This window comes from Stigmatopora nigra, chromosome 9 (assembly GCF_051989575.1).
Source record: "Stigmatopora nigra isolate UIUO_SnigA chromosome 9, RoL_Snig_1.1, whole genome shotgun sequence".
NCBI classification, from domain to species: domain Eukaryota; kingdom Metazoa; phylum Chordata; class Actinopteri; order Syngnathiformes; family Syngnathidae; genus Stigmatopora; species Stigmatopora nigra.
The window spans coordinates 6,963,627-6,983,928 of record NC_135516.1 but is presented as its reverse complement, the minus strand read 5'-3'; the positions used below and the strand labels follow the sequence as shown (position 1 = coordinate 6,983,928).

Here is a 20,302-nt window from a genome sequence, read left to right as displayed (position 1 = left end):
TACAGCTCATTGCCGTTGACCTGCGCTCGAGTCAGGCCAGTGAGATAATGACTGAAACTGTCCACTCTGATCAGACCACATACTTCTCTGTCTTGTTGGGAATGCAAAAATGTGAAAATCTTTAATGGGGAGGAAAATCTATTTGACTTCTAAGAATAAACTTGTGACGCAAATGTGCGATGCCAGGTCTGTTTTAAGAGGCTTAAACAAGACTCAAGCTTGAGATGTGTTAGTTTTCAGATGCAAGACTTAAAATGTCACCAAGCGGATAAAAGAAAATGGCATAAATTTTATCAATCCCCAAACCAGTGAGCCAACAAGGGTGCATCTTAAAATCCATGGATTAATCTGTGTTTCTTCACATTTAATGAAAGCTTGACAGAGGTGCAGCAGACCTGAGTCACATGAGAAATATTCTTTGGAGAACTGCTTACTTAGTTACTGGATCAATGTCTTATCATCACAGCAGCAGAATGTCTCGTTTTATGAGTGCATTTATTTTACTTTTAACCATTGCTACTCAGTAGAATCAACACAAAATGAAAGATAACAAGTAAGCTTAAAAAATATTCCTGGCTCATGTCCAACTAAGTACTCTGTGTCAATTTTTAAATTTAAGATTACCACAGGGAAAATATCATTTGTTTTCAAAATCTATTTGTATATGAAACTCTAGAAACAAATGACACTATTTTCCTGAGGTTAATAATAGCTTGTTACTTACGAATACTGGAAGGCATGGAAGGGATTAGTACTAGTGATGGTTGAAATACTGCATCAACACTGCAAAAATACAAAGTGGACATTGCAAAAATATACGAAATTAATAACTTGTACATGAATGTTTAATATTTCCTTTTTAAATGTTTTTGGCAGTTATGCAAGTTTGACCAACCAGAATCTTCCTAAATTCATTTTCCCACTTGCACAAACACACACATTTTGAAATCTAGTCAGGGTCCTAGTGAAATCTGTCCCTGCCATTTTCCTGACACAGATGGCTACCAGCGACAAATGTAAACTTGCTTGTCAAATCAAATTGAAATAACCAAGATCAAGTACACACAGAGAGCTTCACAGTCTGACGGCAATCTAAAAATAGATTTTCCCTGAAAATGTAACCAAAATTGATATATGTGGTGTAACTGCTATCATACACAACATGAGGACCCTATAATACTACCAAAATGTGTATATATATGTATATATGTGTATATATGTGTCTATAGAAAGTAATAGTATACTAGAAATTATATTGAACCTTCTTCAGTTTTAAGTTAGATAAAAACCACTCTCACTGTAGCAAGAAGGGAATGAACCAAACAATAAAGAACATGGTTGCTCACAAAATTGCGTTGGGGCTATCTGTCAATCTACCTTGAAATGAAATCTCCACCCTTTGAATCAGTAGGAAACAGAGTTCAAGCAGGCTCAACGGCTTTCTTTTCAATAACAAATTGGGAGAGAAAATTCAGTCAAATTTGTATATATTGTCAGGGTTATTTAGTGAGTATATACTCCAACATATTTGCAAATATATTTCTTGTTTTTTTTTTTTGCTTTCAGTTTTCACAATCACCTTGAGATCACGAGGCCAATGGAATTGTTGCGGATTGGTGTCTCAGCGTCACCTTGTAAACAGAAAATGAATAACATAAGAATGGACTTTCTCTTCAACAGCCTAATGTTAGTGAAGCAAGAAAACTGGAGTGATGTAATTCTTGATTCTTGGAGTATTAACAAAAGCATGACTGAAACATGTTAAAAACACGTGTCCAGTTAATGAAAGTCACAGCAAACAACAATTGGAAAAAAGGTAGAAAAAACCTGTTTGTGTGGCAAAAAGGCACAAATAAATAGCCATATTTACTGCTTTATACTTTTTTTAAGATTTAAGATTTGGAATTTCCTTTGTCCATTGCACAATACATGTGAATTGAAATTACTAAACTGTAACCACAAAAATATGATAGCACTCTAGCTTCCAAGCGATGCAGATTACATTTTGGGCCACTTACACAACAACAAACTGTGATAATTTGCAAAAGCATTTAACTATCTTGGACCACTTGATACTCCCACACTCTATTTTAGCATTACCATTTTGCTGACCTCTAGACCTGGTCATGCTTGAGTATGACTCTGTTTGTGTAAATTTTTAAGAGCTTTGTCGCAGACAAGGAAAAATAAGAGAGAACAGGGTCATTGGTACTAACATTTGTAAATTCAGCAGGCATGCAGAATACTAAAATGAAAAATGGAGGAATAAGGAATAAAAAATGTAAATTGTGTCATCAAATGAAACCAAGGTTCTATTGACAAATAAAACCGCAGGGAGACATTACTGTGGCAGAAATTCATTTCTAAAAAAGCCGCAATTTCTATTCACTCTTTTTTTTGCGTTTGCAACCAAATGCATGATCCACGGGTTGGTTCCTTAGCAACAGACTCGGAAATGATGTGAGGCTGAAAGGGAAAACAGATTCCATGCAGTTCTAGTTGTGCAGGTGATAGCAAGTCAGAGATTTTTTGCCGCTTGTCAAAAGCTCTTGGGTTACAGCATCGCATATCATTTAGCTGAGGGGGAAAAAGCAATTACGTAAAGCTAATGCATGTTGCAGAAAACAACCAGCTAATCCTGTGAGTGAATGCCTTCATGAATGGTGAGGAATATCAATTAACTAATTTCTCCAGAGAAGAAATGGAGAGGAAGTAGTTGAAGTCACCTCTTAAACAATATATTGTCATTATGTGCTGTATAATGGGCAAATAGAGGACCGTTTAAATGGTGATGCTCTGACCGATTAAACATAAAATCACCTATTACAGTTTTGCGTGTACACATCTCTCTCCGTTTGAACCACATGGAATTGCGAATGAAAAACCATAGTGCTCATCCCATGCAGTAAGGTGCAGTTCACTTTTAAAACACTACAGTCGATACACAAACTTTCTTGGCCTCCATATAACTGACATTATTTTTGAACATTTCTGAAAGATAATTGGAAAATGCAACCTATTGGGTTTTCTCCAATAAAATATTATGTAGACACTCAAAACATTGGTCCTCTCATCATATTTATTTTTAATTGAACATAGTCTTTCAATGGATGCACAAGCCCAAAATATTGTGCGGCAAGTTATGACATCATCAGAACAGCTTCTTCCACATTTTTCATTTACACAGTGGCAAAACACCATCATAATTGGAATGAATAATGAACCCAAATGCTAAATAAAGTATTACGTCTAAAAAACATCAACTTAACTAACCTTACCATTATTAATCGGCCTCAACCTTAACACATAAAAAGACAGTGGAACTCTGTCAATCCTTCTACACAACCATTTTACACTATACTTACCCTGTTCAGTGTCACGGATGAGTTGAGATACACTGTGGAATGGTTGCCTGTCAATCACAAGACTTGTGCCCTAACAAGATCAGAGAAAATGCCAAGCCAGCATTTTCTTTAAGTGCACATGAAGTGATTGTTTGCCAGCGTTCAACATATCCCACGAGCTTTTGATATCGGCATACTGCCTTGTCAGCAGCTTAGAGACGTAATTCAATGCAAACAAAATAGCAAAGCTGAGCAACTTTGTTCACGATTCGGCTGCAAATCATGGCATATGTGGGTCTATGTTCAGATTTCATGGCAGCTACCAAAACTCGAGAATTGACCCATAATGCTTGATGAAATTTCATGGCTGTGTTTTTCACAGCTCAGCAGCTATAATTGCCATGTTCTATATAATTCTATTCAATGCAAAAACAGCAATTGGACATTTACGTGTGCTGCAATGCAGGTATATGGAATGATGATTTCTGCTTGGCATAAGTGATCGGATTAATTGAACCACACGTTTCAGCAATACTCTGACTTTCTGAATGGTTTGCATGTTGCAGAGTACATTTGGAGAATTTCCGACACACACTAGGTGTAAAAGCTCTATGCATCATCAAACAATATGTACATATATCAACTTTGATGATTTCCCAGTGACATCTCAGGGTTCAGTTTCTTACAATTTGCTTCAAATTGGATTTATATCATTTCAAATGAATGATAATTCATTTTTCTTGAGCGGAAAATAATTTAGGAAAGCTTGTTGGCAAAAACTGGACTATCTTGGTGCTAGAGATCCTTAAATTTTGATCTGTAGACAGATCATAAACTAACACAGCTAGTAAACCTTGGAAAATGTCAGTTTTTCCTATTTAAATGAATTAGTCAATTAGGAGAAGTACCTACCTGTAGGTGTACTAAAAGAGAATGTTAACTATTGAACATAATTGAAAGCTTCAGGGTGAGTAATTTATAGTGATCATCCATCAATGTACACATAATATCAGACTTCATAACATTGTGACATAAGGAAACCTAAGCCATATAAATCATCACGATGACATTAAAACTCCTCCCAAATGACTTATCAGTACCCGTGCATGTTATTATTTTTTCATGTGACATACTTTTTCACGTGGGAGACAGTTTCGGTGACAGGAGAAACAATTTGTGGATGGATGAGTTTCTGTTACACAGTTCAAGGGAATGTTTATACTGAAAAAAAACTAGGGGCGTAATTTAAAACCACTAACCTTGCTATAGTTTATAAAATTTGATTACAGTTTGGTCAACAGTCCAAACTGTTGACAAAGTAGTGAGTGATCTTTAAGTGTGCCATGAGAGATCAAAAACTGTTTTGCAGGATGTTGACAATGTTTTCTTCATTGTTGCAAACAAGATTCAATATCAATAAAACAAACGCCTTTATATTCATTAACTAATAATCTCAGCAATGTTTAGTGACAAACAGAACTGTTGTTTGCTCTTCCGTGAGGAAGTTGAGGTTCACATTTAGATCAAATGATTACTTTCTGTGACCTTTTTGGTGATGATGGGCCAAGTTATTTAATAATGTGATTTAGATGAATTAAGTAAGGTTAAGGAGAAAAGACTACTTCATTGGCTGGGTAAGGTATGTTGTTATCAGACTTGAATGTGAGGATTTACCCGACCTCGACCCCCAGATGTAGAAGCAGCACACTCACCTTCAATGGAGATCACATGTTCTCGGATCTGGTTTTGCAGAGCCAGGTCGTCAATGCGTTCGATCAGGTCGTAGATGGCATATATGTTCGGGTGAACCGACTCGAATCGGTGGATCTCCGCCCGGATAGCAGCCGAGTTGGACAGCACAAACTGCGATCCAGCCGACCCGGATTGTACCGCTTGACCGGAAACCGTACCAGAACCGAATTGGCCGGCACCGGAGCTCGCGGAGGAGCCAGATCCGAACTGCGACGGGATGGATTGGGGAACCGGAGCCGGGACGGTGCCCGGAGTGGGCATGCTTGGCTGGGACTGCGGCGAAATACCAGACACGGGGACGCTCGATTGGAAATTCATGTTGTTATTTTTTTTCACGTGCGTATGTGCCAAACTGAGACTTTGTTGGATGTTTGTTGTTGTTGTTAGCAAGGTAGCAACACAAATGTGGTCACCGGAATATGCTGCTCACGAACAAAAGAAGTCCGCGTGAATTGTGTTGCTGCTGCTGCTGCTGCTGCTGAGGCTGCTGTGGGCAACAGTCGAGTCACGGGCATCAATAGTTGCTCGCTGGTTGAAACAAAACGACACTCTTCTTGCTCATATTCAAACTTGGCCGTGATGCATATTCCCTTATTCGTCTTCGTTGCCCCCCGCGTTCTCCTCTTTTCCCGACAATGCCGCCCGATCGCTTTGGACCGACGGATCCTCGGTGAGCTACGCTGGGCTTGGCTGTCTTGGTGGCTCGATCGAATCGGGAAACAATGGGCTCGGCTTGGGCTTGGCTTCTGCACGGCGGCGCCCCGATCCGCTGCCTTCGATGGTCGCCTTCAATTTTGGAAGCTAACGTTGAGTCGTCCTCCTCTGGCCAAACTAGTGCTACTCCCTCCTCCGCATGTTTAAACGTCAGCCATCACGTAATTGTACTTGAGATGGGGGAGGGCGTGATTAGATTTGCCTGGGTGGGAGTTGGGGGAGATGGGTTGTGAGAGGGAGGGAGCGGGGTCGCAAACAGCCACCACCATGATAAACCTACCTACCTGGTGGTTATGTAAGTGGGGAAAAACCTACTGCAAAATGCTAATTATTATAATGCCGCAAAAGACTGCCTCATCATGTATTTATTCATATTTTTGTGCCAGCTAGAATGAAAAGGAAACTGATTAATAAGACAAGGAGAGTCAATATTAGATGATATTTTTATTAAAGTTGCAAAAATGTGACTTGTTCTTCGAAATTTCATTAGAAGAGATATATCTGGGGGTAGTATAGGCTGAGGTTAGCTGAAGCTAATGAAAATCAACATTTTCAATCAACGAGGGCATTGGCACGATGCCCAGAAATTAATCCAAAAGACAATAAAAAAAACTGGTGATCGTGTAATGTGGGTTTTTTTTTGTCATAATTCCAAGTCCTCTGGGTATTTGTGTAGTAAATGGTCACGTGGAGTCATTGTAAAGGTTAAACTTATTCAATATTATTTCACGCACTTAGAATACAAATAATTACCCAGTATACGCATCTGTGTGTATTCTTTCCTAACGTTTCATTTGGAACTAATCTTGATTATATTACTATTGTGTCAGAATATGGACCAGATACAACTATAGTAATTGAATTTACCCAAGAGATACGCACAAAAAGATGAGCTATTATTGTAAAATGCATTATTTGTTTTACAGTTTCATAGTTTAAAACTGTATCAATACAATATAATATTTCGTTTTTACAGTAAAAAGGAGTAGTTTTATTCCGTTGCGTAAAACACCAATACTAACCAATAAAATAATACGCCCCCCTTTTCTGCACAATGAACCATTTGTGCGTCACGATATGACTGGAAATTATTTATTATTTCGGCCCTCTGCTGCCATCTAGGGGACAAATATGGAAGTTTAAATAAAGACATTTGCTCAGAAAAAATGTTTTAAACTAATATTGCCTTGCAAATAACTGGATTTTAAAAGGAAACTCCTGTATCGTATTAGTTATATTAAGAAGACACGGAATGGGCAAATAAACCTTTCATATTTATCATCAGCAGACTAAAAGTAAATAACTAATATAGAGTACACTGGCATCACTGTATCTCAAAGCAGAGTTTTACCCAGGAAAATGTTGTAGACTAATTAGGGTTTATGTTCTGTGGTATGAATAAATTATTCAGTCCAATATTCTGTGGGTGAATATGACATATGATCATCTTGGCACAAGCATCACAAGCCATTATTTTTCAACCCCTCATAGTTGCCCCCAGGGAATCCTTTGTTGGCACAAAAGTCTGACCTGATAAGCTAGGTCAATACATATTTAAACCATTATGGAATAACAATGTACATGGCTAAGAATTGTGCTGACATTTAAGGACAAAATCCCTCAAAGCTAATTCAGCAATTTTGTTTATACAGTGCAGCGTATAGGGAGGAAGTACAATAACCTCTACATTGGAGAAACCCAGATAGTGGACTGTCTTAGGGTGCATCCAGAAGTTCATTCACATGACACAATTCTGGGGGGACCACAGTATAGAAAAATATGCAAAAGAAGTCAACAATGTCAAACCAAAAGGGCTTCAAGGACCAAAACGGATTAAAGACCACCTAAATAAAATTCTCTTGACACTGTTCTATATGTCGATATAGTGTGATACTTTGATCCATCCATTTTCACTACAGTTCTCTTATTTAGCAAATACAACTAATGTAATAATCAAGTAGTTACAGTGAAACTGAAACATTTTGAAAAGACAATTTCTATTTCTGATCAAGGAATAATTATTTTAAAAATACATTAAAAAACACTTAATTTGCTCGTTTTGATGCAGAGTACATAATTTATTTGTCCATGTATGGAGAATTATAGTTGTAGAAAAGAACAACTACTTTAATTACACGAAAATAGATTAAAAAGTACAATAAGAGTTGCAATTGTACAGTAGGGTCTTCATTCATCGTCACTGCAGGGCACTTAAACCACACCCCTCCTCACGTTGCAGCAAAACACTTTACGCTCCTCCCTTATTTTCCCACAATGCACCTAGAATAGTCAATGACGTAGCCGTACAATCATGAGAGATTTGACACTTTTGCAGAGATCAAACTTTATGACCATTATAAGCATGTAATAATAATGTTATTATGATCATTTATGCATACGAAACATTAGTTAAAAAACCTGTTCAATTAGAAAAACAGAAACATAACACCAAATCACTTAACATTTTAAACCGAGTTTAGTTTTGAATATTAGTTTATAAATACACTTTATTAAACATTTCACGTTAATAAATTGTCCAATTGGAGTAATATATCCTGTAAAAGTAATGTGTAATCTTGTCCTTTCCTTGGCCCATCCAGTCGATCGTTTTCGAACCGCCCACAGGAGATGACAACAACAAAACAGACCGAGTGGGGCTCCTCGGGGACGTTTGTTACACGGATCCTGGTTGAATGTTTCAAAAAATTGAGTAATTCAAGGATGACAATGAAATCCACGTTTACTGCTCCTCACGTGCCATGCTTATCGTTAGATGCGTCGTCGAGCTAGTGTTGCTAAATGATCTCCATGTATGCCAAAGTAACAAGGCTTAGCAAGCTAGCTCCCCTTAGGTGAAAGGTGGAGATCAGGAGCGAGAAATGCGGGTAAAGTGAGGTAAGATACCGATCTTTGGACCGAGTTATGTAATTGATATACTGATACACACAAATGAATGTTGATTTTTAGCTGTTAAATGCGAATGATTCCATTTTTATCGGCGACAGCTGTCTAAGGCTAACAGCTACTTAGCGTAGTTAGCAGGATGTAATTACAGATGTCACTGAAGTCTGTTTGAGATCTAGATCTGAATTTGGGCGTTTCTTAAGCAGTTTTTGCATGTGTGCAAAGCCGCGCTATTCCCAATAACATAAAAGAAAAATACAGTTGCTTCTTTGATGTGTCAATCAAGGGATCCGAGATTAATGACTATTGTGACTTCCCATTGAGTGTGTTGCTGATGTGGTGGTGAGAGGCAGTATTCATGTGTAAGTGTAGCATCGACCTTCTTTTTTCCACATGGATGTAACACTGGAAGTTGTTTTTGCATTTAGGAAAAGTCTATCTTGTAAATGCCAGCTCTTACATGTTCTGTTTTTCTTTCTGAAGGGTGCCTTGAGGACTAAATGAACACGTGCGGAGAGCTGCCGCTGATTCAACATGAAGTTGTATGTGTTCCAGGTTAACAATGGCAGCACACTGACATTTGACACCGATCTCGCTGTCCAAACGTAAGTCAAAAGCCCAATCGGCACCATTTTCCAGTTTTATTTTGGAAGGTGTCACTTTTCTTTCCTTTTTTTAGTGTACTGGAGCTCAAACATGCCATTCAGGCAAAATATAAGATTGCAATTCAACATCAAGTACTTGTTGTCAATGGAGGGGAATGTATGGCTGCGGAAAGGCGTGTCTGCAGCTACAGTGCTGGCACTGTAAGTTGATCATTGTTATATTTTTCACACCCAACTATCAGGACAAGCCTAATTCTATCTTCCCTTCAATGCAATTTTAAATACCAATTGCAAGCTGTTATTAAAAAATGATACGTTTTAACTGTAAAATGTTATTAACACAGACTATATTCTTCACAAGTGAGCCCGGGTGACTATAAGTTTTTCACAAAATTGAATTAATATTAATATGTTATTAGTGAAGACCAAAAACACCCGTTCTGTTTCAGTTGAATTGTAAAAAGATCAAACTATTCAGATTGTTTTAATCCAACATTTCTCACCACTTTTTTTTACAGGAGACAAACCCCATATTCCTCTTCAACAAGGAGATGATCTTGTCGGACCGGGATCCAACTATCCCCAAAACCACTTTCTCTATTGAGAGTGAGATTCAAGTAAAAGTGGAAGAGTCACTATTGATGCCAGCTGTCTTTCACACCGTCGCCTCTCGGACACAACTTGCTCTGGTAATCAACGTTTGCACAAAAATCTCATTTGGACATTTGTCCAAAGACCTGTCTTTTCAATGATTTAATATACTAATACTAATATCTCCTGTTTGCAACTTAGGAAATGTTTGAAGTTGCCAACAAGCTTAGCTCGTTCTGTGAACGCTTAGTTCATGATGAACACCTCCAACACCAAGGCTGGGCTGCCATTATGGCCAACCTGGATGACTGCACTCTGTCCTATCAGAAGCTCCTGGTGAAATTCGACACTGCGTTCTCCACGTATCAGCACGATCTAGAGGAAATTAAATTCAAACTCACAAAGTAAGTGCCGCCATTCGAGAACATAGTTTGCCTCATCAAACCTCGTAATCTGTTCTAAATATTAGTGTGAGCATGAGTGTTTGTCAAAGTTGGATGCATTGTGGTTGGCTCCAGTTTTTCAGCAGTTTAGCTGAGTTTTCAATATTATATGCATTGGCAGCAAAATAAAACAACACTGATGTCAGCATAATACAGTTCCGTTGGGTTAGTAGCTCCCTGCAGTCAGGACATTTTGGCTACGATACTGCCAAGGGCCTGGTAAATGTCAAGCAAATTGTGGCCAATTGGAGCCATGTACTGATGGTAGCTGCTCCATAAGCTGTTGCTCGCCACCGGCTGGCTGTTGTGCTCTTGGAAAGCCATGAGGAAAGAGGTGCTTCTCCTTGCATTCAGATTGCCTTGCTGGCACGGTGGATGAGTTCTATCTGTAAGGAAAATGAACTGTAAACATAGTGTCCTTGAATACCTTGAATAGGCAATGGTTTTCAGCACACCCAGTGGACCATGCTTATAGGATCTGAGACCTAGTTGGCCTGGCCTCATTTTTATTTAATGTAAAACCTTATTAAATAGAATTAGTAATTTTAAAGCGATTTTTAAATAAACACTCACTCAATTAATTTATTAAACGACATCAACTGAACTGTCTTTTTAAGACCAAATACCAAATTTATGTCTTTAAACATTTAAATATTCATTGCATTGTGGCTTTAGCCATAACATTTCCTCTGAGCCATAGCTGGTATCTTTCCATCCCTTAATTGCCACTATTGTCACAGGCTGGGGACAGCAGTCTCAGTGATGGCCAGGATACCTCTGCTGGAATGTTTGACAAGACAAAGTCACAGAGAGCAAATGAAGAAGTCCGCCTCCACCCCAGAGAAAGATTCTGATGAGACCGAGGAAGAAAAATCAACTGACTCTGTATTATCCGCCACCAATGAAAAGCGGGGCGTCAAAGTACCAGGTTCTACCGAGACGTCTAAATGCGAAGATGCTAGTAAGCGAGAGACGAGTCAAACCAAGGACAGCGGGGGCCTTGGAGCTGCGCTGCTGGATAAAGACATCCACATGATTGGCGCTATCCCCCAATTTAATGTCACTCTGTTGGACTGGATCAATGTGCAGGATCGGCCAAATGATGTGGAATCTGTCGTGAGAAAATGCTTTGATTCCATCAACAGGGTGAGAAAATGTTTATTAAGAAAATAGATCTATAAACATGCACCTGATTAATCACGGACCGGTGTGTTTTTTTCTTCCCCCTCATCCAACAGCTCGACTCGCGGATCATTCAACCTTTTCTGGGAGACTGTCGAGATACCGTCGCAAAGCTGGATAATCAAAACATGAAAGCCATCAAGGGGTTGGAGGACCGGCTTTATGCTCTCGACCAGATGATCGCAAGCTGCAAAAAGCTGGTCAATGAACAAAAAGAACTTGCTCAGGTATGTTAAAGTTCATACATACCATTATCTTTTGAGCAGCACAATCAGAATGGATGCTGCAATAATAACTTAATTAATGTAATTGCTCATGTACTTTGGAGGAGAGTGTATTGCATTGGTTAAGGATTACATGATACGTTTGATTTCATTAAATATTTAATACATTTTGATTGTTTGGATATCTGCTTCGGGCTGTTGTGTGTGTATTTCTTATTGTGTGGAGGTGTTATTTCTAATATTATTATTGGAACATATGTATTTCTTACAGGGATTTTCAGCTAATCAGAAGCGGGCTGAAAATCTGCAGGACACCTCTGTTTTGCCCGACTTGTGTCTAAGCCACACCAACCAGTTGATGATCATGTTGAACAACCACAGAAAGCTGTTAGACATCAAAAAGAAGTGCACTACTGCCAAACAGGAACTCGCAAATAACCTTCAAGTCCGACTAAAGTAATGTATCAAATGCTTTTCTATTCTATGTTGCTACTGACTGCTTCGGGCTCATTTTCCCTACTTGTGTCTTTATCATCACTTCAGATGGTGCTGTTACGTGATGCTTCACGCAGACCAGGATGGTGAGAAACTTCAAGCTTTGCTCAGACTCCTCACCGAGCTCCTGGAAAGAGTGCGTGTGGTTGAAGCCCTAAGCACAGTGCCCCAGATGTACTGCTTAGCGGTGGTGGAAGTGGTTCGGAGGAAGATGTTTATTCGACACTACAGAGAGGTCTGTTGTCGTCTCATTTTCTTTGGTGTGTGTGTGTTTAGTTGGCCTAGTGGCATAATGTGCAGTTTGTTTTCCTTTCCCCAGTGGGCCTATGCACTTGTGAAAGATGGAAAGCAGCTGTATGAGGCAGAGAAGTTCAAAAGAGAAACTTTTGGAAAACTTTTTAGTAAGTAGTGTCAGTTCTGTTATTTTTTTGACATCATACACAAGCTCATGACCTGAATGTCTTTTTCAGGAAAGTCCTTTCTCAGGAATCGCTTGTTTAGAGGGCTTGATGCCTGGCCTCCAACTTCCTTTTGTGTAAGGCTTTATGTTTAATGAATGATAAGATTTTTTTTAATGATTCAACTGGTTCTTTTCACCTTTTCACTCCGCACTTAATTGTTCACAGACACGGAAACCGCGAATATTTGATGATGAACTTCCAGACATCTCTCTCGATGACTTGCAGTACTTAAAAACGTGTTGTCCGGTGGAGGTGCAGCCTTTTCTCATGTAAGCTTTTGCCAATGACAGGTGTAGACTATGCAATTGTAACATTTTACTTAAAAAATAGTACACATAAACTCATTTTTTCACTTTCTTCAATAGGATCCCCACAATGTGTGACTTTGAGCCCTTGAATCGGCATTTGGAGAAACTCCATCAGCTAGTCCAAGCTGCACAAAGTTTAGACGAGATGTCTCAAACGATCACAAATCTACTGAGTGAACAAAGGGTAAAATCTACCTCATTCAAAGACTGTTTATTGAAATTATTTTCAGCTGGACCATACACAAACACTATCTGTAAAATTGTATATAATGATGTATCAGTACACTAGCAAGTAAATACATGGCTGTGTGGGTAGATGTGTTCATTATACATTCGCAAATGCTCATAATACATAATTGGTTTAATTAGTTAAAATCTGGAGCCAGTGGCTTGATTGCAGCCGTTGCAATAAGATTATACTGTGCAAAAGATATCGTACAACTAACATGGCAAATAGCTTTAGATAGGATTTGGTATTTGTTTCTAAATAATATATAATCCAGGAATTTTAGCCCTTACGTTGATTTTATGCACTTAACTACATTTGTCTCTGTCCTTTTAGGCATCATGTAGCCAGAGCACCCACAGGTCAACTGTGTTGACCCCTTCTGAGGCGGTCACCACCTCCAAAACTCCCACGTCTCTTAGCTTTCAAGGAGCCAGCTCTGACCCCCAGCAAGTTCCAGGCCCTTTAGAGGACCTTTCACCAGACAGTATCGATGCACAGACATTTGACTTTGAAACTATCGGCCATCCCAACATGGACCCTGTCATGCAACCCAGCTCCCTCGACCTGGACTCCCTGGCGGAAAGCCCAGAGTCCGACTTTATGTCCGCTGTCAATGAGTTTGTGATCGAGGAGAACCTAACCTCCCCGAATCCGGTCAGTGACCCGACTAGCCCTGAAATGATGGTAGAGTCTCTCTATTCTTCAGTCATCAACGCCATCGACAACAAGCGCATGCAGGATACCACAACACTAGAGAGGGAGAACTCGAGAATTGCAGTGCTTCATCAAGCTGTTGAAAGCTATCGGTTGGCTGCGGAAGAATCCCACTCCAATTTGAGGTGCGTGAAGGATGACCTGCATCGCTTGCGAAGCCAGGTCTCAAAAGAACAGAATGACTTTGGATTTGCTCTGAGGAGTGTGAGCGCAGAGATTCGAGACATGGTGGACAACATCTGCCAGGCACTTGAACTGGAGCTGAAAGAGCAGCATTGTGCCGAGATGCTCACCGTTCAGCAAGCTTATGAGAAGCAGGTCCAATCGTTAATAGAAGACAACAAAATTAATGAGAACATTGTTCGAGATGTACAGCGAGGAATGCTGGACCTGGAGGGTCTGATGGAGCGCAAAGAGAAGGAACTCACTCAGCTGGAAGGTGACAAGTTCCTTTGGTCTGAAACTGAGCGTAGCCTGAAAGAGAAGATCAAGAAGTCAGAGGAGCTGATGAGTGATCAAGCTGCTGAGCTAGAAAACCTTTCGGCTTGTAGGGACGCTCTAAAAAGTGAGCTGGAGACTTTGCATTTTGAGATCGAACGTGGCCAGCAGAAGATTAGATTGGAACTTGAAGCCAAGGAGCAGGTGTGCTTGAAGGAGCTTGAGGAACGATTGAAAGCGGAGCATACAGCTGAATTGGGTGACCTCACAGAAAATCATCAGAAGGCTCTGAAACAGGTTGATGCTGACAACACAGCTAAGTTAAAAGAGACAACAGAACATCATAAGACTGTTTTACTAGAGAAAGATCTTCAAATAAAAGACATGAAGGCACACTTTTCTGATCTTGAAGAACTGCGTCACAAAGTGGAAATGGACTTGGCTCTTAAAGAGGCGGAAGCAGAAGAAGTTAAGGTCCTCCTGGAAAAAGCCAAGTCACAGCAGGCTGAGGCCGTCAACTCCCAGGTGGCGACCGAGACGAAAGTTCTTAATGAAGAGCTTGCAAAGACCAAGCGAGAGCTTCAGAAGAAAAATGAAGAATATGAGAAGGACAGTGCAGAGCTAAAGAGCCTTTTGACAATTGAGAAGGACCACTGCATCTCGGAGCTGGAGAACAGACATGAGAAGCAGATTGAAGACTTGCAAATCAAGCTTTCCAACCTGCAAGGCATTGTTGATGCTACTTGCATGAAACATGCTGAGGAACTGCAGTGCCTTAAGCAAGATATGGACCAGCAAGTGTCTGCTCTGAAAGAACAAAAAGAACAACAGTTAAGGAATTTCCAAGAATTAGAGCGGGAGTTGAGGACTGAGAGCAATCATTTCCAGACTGAAAACAAACTTTTAAGTAAAAGGCTAGAAGAGGAGGACTCACATGAGGCTCTAAAATTGCCATCGTCGCAAAATGAGAAACTGCCTGACAGAATTCGTCAACCTGAAGATGAACTTCAGGAAACGCAGTCATCATTGAAGTGAGTGTTTTGACAAAGTTCAACCCTTCAATCTTCAGAAGTCACTGTTAATATGAAATAGTTCTTCTTCCAGTGATGCAAGACCACTCCTGTGCACCGAGAGCAGCCCATATACACCTCTCTCTCTGGACTCAGCCCTACAAGAACGCCTGCAGCAGGAGAGGGCTTCTCTGCAGACCGAGCTAGAGCTTCTGGAGAGGAGAAAGAATGAGGAAATCCAGAACCTCAAAACTTCCTTGATAGCGGAACAGCAGGTTTCTACTAAGTGGTGTTTTGCCAGAACACTGAAGAGTTTTGTCAAATTAGAATTTTAGCCTAAAAATCTGAATTCTTGTCTCAAAACTTTGTCCTTCTTTTAGACAAACTTCAATACGGTCTTAACTCGTGAGAGGTTGAAGAAGGAGCAGATTATCAGTGAGCTCACAGAGAAGCTACAAAATGTCACACAACAGCAAGAAAAAGACAAAGGTGAGTGGCTCTAATTGTCCCAAAAAAAGAGAAAAGTCACAACTTAATTGTCTGTGCCGGTAGCTCTGATTGAGACTCTCTCTGAGGACCGAGCCAGCGTGATGCAGGAGAAAAAGCACCTTGAGGAGGAGCTCAACCGCCTTTGCAGCACCTCGCTGGTCTCCTCGGCCATCTTTGCCACGCAAGCTTCACCTCATGAAGTTGCTGGTGCGTGTTCTTCCGAGATCCTGGCTGACACCGACAGACTGGCTTCTGTGACTACTTTGAAGGATGACGAATATATCGACTCGGCAGTGGAAGCCAGCATGGTGACAGTGCAGTAAGCATCCCTTTGAATATTTATGGAAAACAACTTTTTTTTGTACATCTTAACTGTTTTTAATTATTTTTTTTCTTTTTGTGTGTCTAGTGAAAACATCCTGATTTCAGAGGAAAAACAGAGGATACTTGCTCTGGAGAGGGTATTCACGCACTGCATGAATTAAACTTAGACATTTTTTGGGTTCATTTGTGGTATTGAAAAAACCTAATGTCACTCAATGTGGAAATGTACCAATCAGTGATAACATTTGGTGGTTGAGGTGGTTTAATCAATGTTATTTATTATTTTTTTCAGACTTTACACATGAAGGAGGAAGAGAATAAGCGCCTAAGTCAAAGACTGGTCAGTCCACTCATGGTGTATTGGTTTGGTTTCTCCACTAGATGGCAAAGTCATCAAAGATTACAAACTGACATTTGCGAAAATAATGTTAACCGTTCAATTCTGTAAATAGGCTAAACATTTATTTATGTCATGTATTTTTATTCCGGCAAATATCAAGCCATGGTCATTTTTGCATAAAAAGTCACCTTCCCTTCCTGTTTTCTTAGATGTCTCAAAGCATGTCATCTGTGTCCTCAAGGCACTCAGACAAAATCGCCATCAGAGAGTAAGTCAACCATTTATTCATTAATACAATTCTGAAGGTTTCTTGATTTACCTATAAGTCATTTATGTTCATGATCATGCTCCAATTAATTGGTATCCTTCCTTTTTTGTTTGCCCACATTAGTTTCCAGGTTGGTGATTTGGTTCTCATCATCCTAGATGAGAGACATGACAACTACGTACTGTTCACCGTCGGCCCGACGCTCTATTTCCTGCATTCAGAATCATTGACTGCGCTGGACCTTAAACCAGGTTACAGTTAAACATTTGTGGTCATGAGTTTCCTTGTATTCCAGCAAAGCCCTTTTTTTAAACTTAATTTTTTTTTTAATTCATTTATTTTTTAAATGCATGTATTTAATGATTATATTTTTTGGCTGTAGCTTCCGGGACATCAAGACGGCCTTGGGTGCTTGGAAAGGTGATGGAGAAAGAGTATTGCCAGGCTAAGAAGGTATCCAATTTACTTTAACTATGTTTATACTATAGTCATGTATTTTTTGGTTGCATTTGAAATCACTTCCTATTCTGTACTATCTCTATTTTGGTGAATTTAGTATTTTATTTATGAAGGGAAACCAGCTCTATTTGATCCGGTAATTTGTAATTTTTAGGTAAAAAATTATGGAATTCACAGGACGCTCATCCAAGTTGTGTTTAAAAAAATATTTTAATTTAAATAAAGCTTGAAATCTGACAGCCAGAATATCAAAAGGTTAATTCAACACTTCCAAACACGGCTGTTAAATTTTTGGAGCGTTAGGCCTCACAAAAGCTTCTACTGTGTTCTCTTACCAGGCCCAGAACAGGTTCAAAGTTCCACTAGGAACCAAATTCTACAGAGTCAAAGCTGTTCCATGGAACAGAAAAGTATAGTTTCCAAGGCAAAATGTAGACATTTGTCCTCATAACCAAGAAAATGTTCCGCTTGTAAGAACTTGAAAAAAACAAGAAAAAAAGGACAACTCTGGGTCAGATCATTATTCCATTTTTGAGTCCAAATCAATCGCCTCCTACACCATTTTTTAAAGCTAAATTTGGTTTTGTGGACCAAATGCTATTAACATGACTGAATAGGGTATTACCCTATTCACTGTGGCATTAAGCCATATGATGTGTGTATAAAAACAGGACAAAATGTAAACAGCATTAGTTCGCATCATTATCTACGTTTGTCATTTTGTGGAAAATACTGTTATTATCAAAAATATTTCCATGAAGAAGAAAAAAAACCTGTTTGACAGTACATTTATTATGATTATAAATTTATGGAGGAATGTTCATGGCATGCATATTGATATGTTTTCTTTGATTTATCCAGATAAGTGTTGTAGTGGGAAAATGTAGTTGTTCCTCTCAGCAAAGCAGTCAGGCCCTCTTGTGAATACTGACATGTACATTACTATTATTATAATTATTATTATGATGATGGCTGAGTGGGGACTAATGAGTCACCTTTGCAATCCTAAAAATGCACTTTGAAAAACAAAAATACAAAACAAAAAAAGGAAGCTTTTTGGGATGCAACAGAGCGTTTGTGATGATTAATACTTCAATAATCATGTGCAAACTTTCTGGTAGAATATGTAGAAAGGAATTGTGTGACCGTATTTCATCATGAGGCAACATTGTACATTGTCCATCACATCTCGCGTGTAATAAAAAAAAAATGACTGTATTGCAAAAAGTAAAGAGTTTTCAAACAATAAAGGTTGGATCCCAACTACTCTTGCAGTACATTTACATTTTTGCACGCATTGAACTTTAAACAGAAGGCACCTCGGATTAGATTTATTTTTTCGGCAAGCTTGTAAGGAGATGCTCAGGTGTGACCATAAACAAGCAGCTAATTCTAGGGAACCGCTTTTTTTTACCAAAAAGAAAAAGTTGGGTAGAATTACTCTACTACAATGTTACTGACTCATCACAAATGGTTGAGTTTAACAATTGCTGCCAATAGTGGCACAAACTGTTAATAGTTTCAAGAGGGCAATAACTACAAATAAATAAATAAAAGAGGCAAATACTTTTTAATGGCATTGTAGATTAATGACCATTTTTGTTGTTGTTGTCGGATGCACATAAACCACCTGTTCGGCTTTCACTTAAACAATGCAAATTAACTTAATCAGTTCAAACAAGAGAAAGTTTTTCTCCTTCCTTTGTTTATTTTAGGCAAAGTCATTTTTCACTAAAATTTCATAACTGAAGTTTACTTTTCTTTAATTACACTTTAAAAAAAAGAGTCGTGGGAATTCAGCTCACTAGATAGCACATTTATTTCATTCCCCTTTTGAGGAAGCGTTGCATTTGGCACACGGCTGCAGGCAACAGACTTGAAAAAGGATTCAAATAGGGGGGCCCGGGAACACCGCGGCCCTCATGGAGACGCGAGCCCACCAACATCACTTTCCCAGTTCACAGCGGGGTGCATCGCAGCTCGCCGCCGAGCACTCCCTTACCATGTGGGTCTCGGGGTGTTTTAACAATGTTTAGCTCTATTTCCTCCGCTCAGCATAAGCCTCTTGTCACATTTTGGATGGCTCCTTCATAAATTGATGGTGTGATTCCTACAATTTTCGGGACAGGCCTGAATGACAAAATATGCAACACAACATTCGATACCGAGGTGGCTGGCAAGCGCCGAGCATGTGCACTGGACAGGCTCTTAGTGTAAATGTTTACAACCCCCTGCTGAGCGCGGTGCTGCTGGGAGTGTCACGTTGCCATGTGAGCCCCGTTTCCACTGAAACCTTTGAATGGCTGTCAAACTTCTCTCTGCGAACCCTTGACGACCCCTCTTTGGCGCAGGCCAGCTTTTAATTGGCTAGACATTACAATGGACTGGACACCACAGTGGTCACCATTCTGATTTCATTGTAACTGATTTAAATAGCTAAATTAAAAAAAAAAACAATACAATAGATAATTGGTACACCCCTGGAAGAATATATAGCTGAATAACAAAATTCAATATTTAAAAATAGACATAATGCTAGTGCTTTGTCAAGATACCAAAAAAATGAATAATGGTTATTAAAACTAGTAACTTATATAGTGAATTTAAATGTAAAAAAAATACTACATACCAATTAACATAATTGCAAACTAACGTTTGATTACAACAAACAAAAACTTTCAAGGTGCTTTGGTTACCTCCCCATACTCAGCCATGTTAGTTAGGTTCATTGTTTTTATTTGCAAATTTGAGTGTGAACTCATGCCTCGTGATTGGCTGGTGAACATTTCTGGGTCTAGCTCTCAAGATAGACATTGTTATTGCACAGAAGGGATTGTGTGTCGTGCTAACGCAAGTTTAGAGTCCTGATGGCTGTGGGAAAAAAACTGTCCCTAAATATAAACCCAAAGTCCGCCATATTAAGATCATAACAGACTGTGTATCAAGTGGTGAGATATATCTTTAAAAAATTGTAGTAGTAGTGAAGGTATTATACAAGTTTGACACTT

At 39.3% G+C, this 20,302-nt stretch overlaps 2 protein-coding genes across 2 annotated transcripts in view; one reads left to right on the top strand and one right to left on the bottom strand.

The window, feature by feature from the left end:
- The window catches only part of agap3 (ArfGAP with GTPase domain, ankyrin repeat and PH domain 3), a 95,224-nt gene extending 89,128 nt beyond the window's left edge, over positions 1–6,096 (bottom strand). Inside the window, exon 1 of the mRNA XM_077723902.1 lies at positions 5,057–6,096. Within this exon, the coding sequence (XP_077580028.1) occupies positions 5,057–5,414 (358 nt within the window). The 5' untranslated portion in view covers positions 5,415–6,096. The remainder of the gene's footprint in view (positions 1–5,056) is intronic.
- Positions 6,097–8,314: 2,218 nt separating this feature from the next.
- Positions 8,315–18,560, top strand: rb1cc1 (RB1-inducible coiled-coil 1). The gene is made up of 23 exons (XM_077724416.1): positions 8,315–8,705; positions 9,198–9,319; positions 9,394–9,520; positions 9,838–10,008; positions 10,112–10,314; positions 11,094–11,499; positions 11,592–11,762; positions 12,031–12,215; positions 12,303–12,489; positions 12,574–12,655; positions 12,725–12,789; positions 12,881–12,984; positions 13,081–13,207; positions 13,586–15,435; positions 15,497–15,689; positions 15,795–15,903; positions 15,967–16,222; positions 16,313–16,364; positions 16,520–16,567; positions 16,777–16,835; positions 16,959–17,086; positions 17,218–17,288; positions 17,633–18,560. Exons 2-23 carry the CDS (start codon positions 9,249–9,251, stop codon positions 17,708–17,710), a joined length of 4,743 nt encoding a protein of 1,580 aa, XP_077580542.1. The 5' UTR covers positions 8,315–8,705; positions 9,198–9,248; the 3' UTR covers positions 17,711–18,560.
- Positions 18,561–20,302: the final 1,742 nt, after the last annotated feature.

Coding starts and splice junctions, on each gene's coding strand:
- rb1cc1 (XM_077724416.1), top strand. CDS start 9,249: ATGAAGTTGTATGTGTTCCAGGTTAACAATGGCAGCACACTGACATTT. Junction 11,500..11,591: donor GCTTTGATTCCATCAACAGG/GTGAGAAAATGT, acceptor CTCATCCAACAG/CTCGACTCGCGGATCATTCA. Junction 12,490..12,573: donor TTATTCGACACTACAGAGAG/GTCTGTTGTCGT, acceptor TCCTTTCCCCAG/TGGGCCTATGCACTTGTGAA.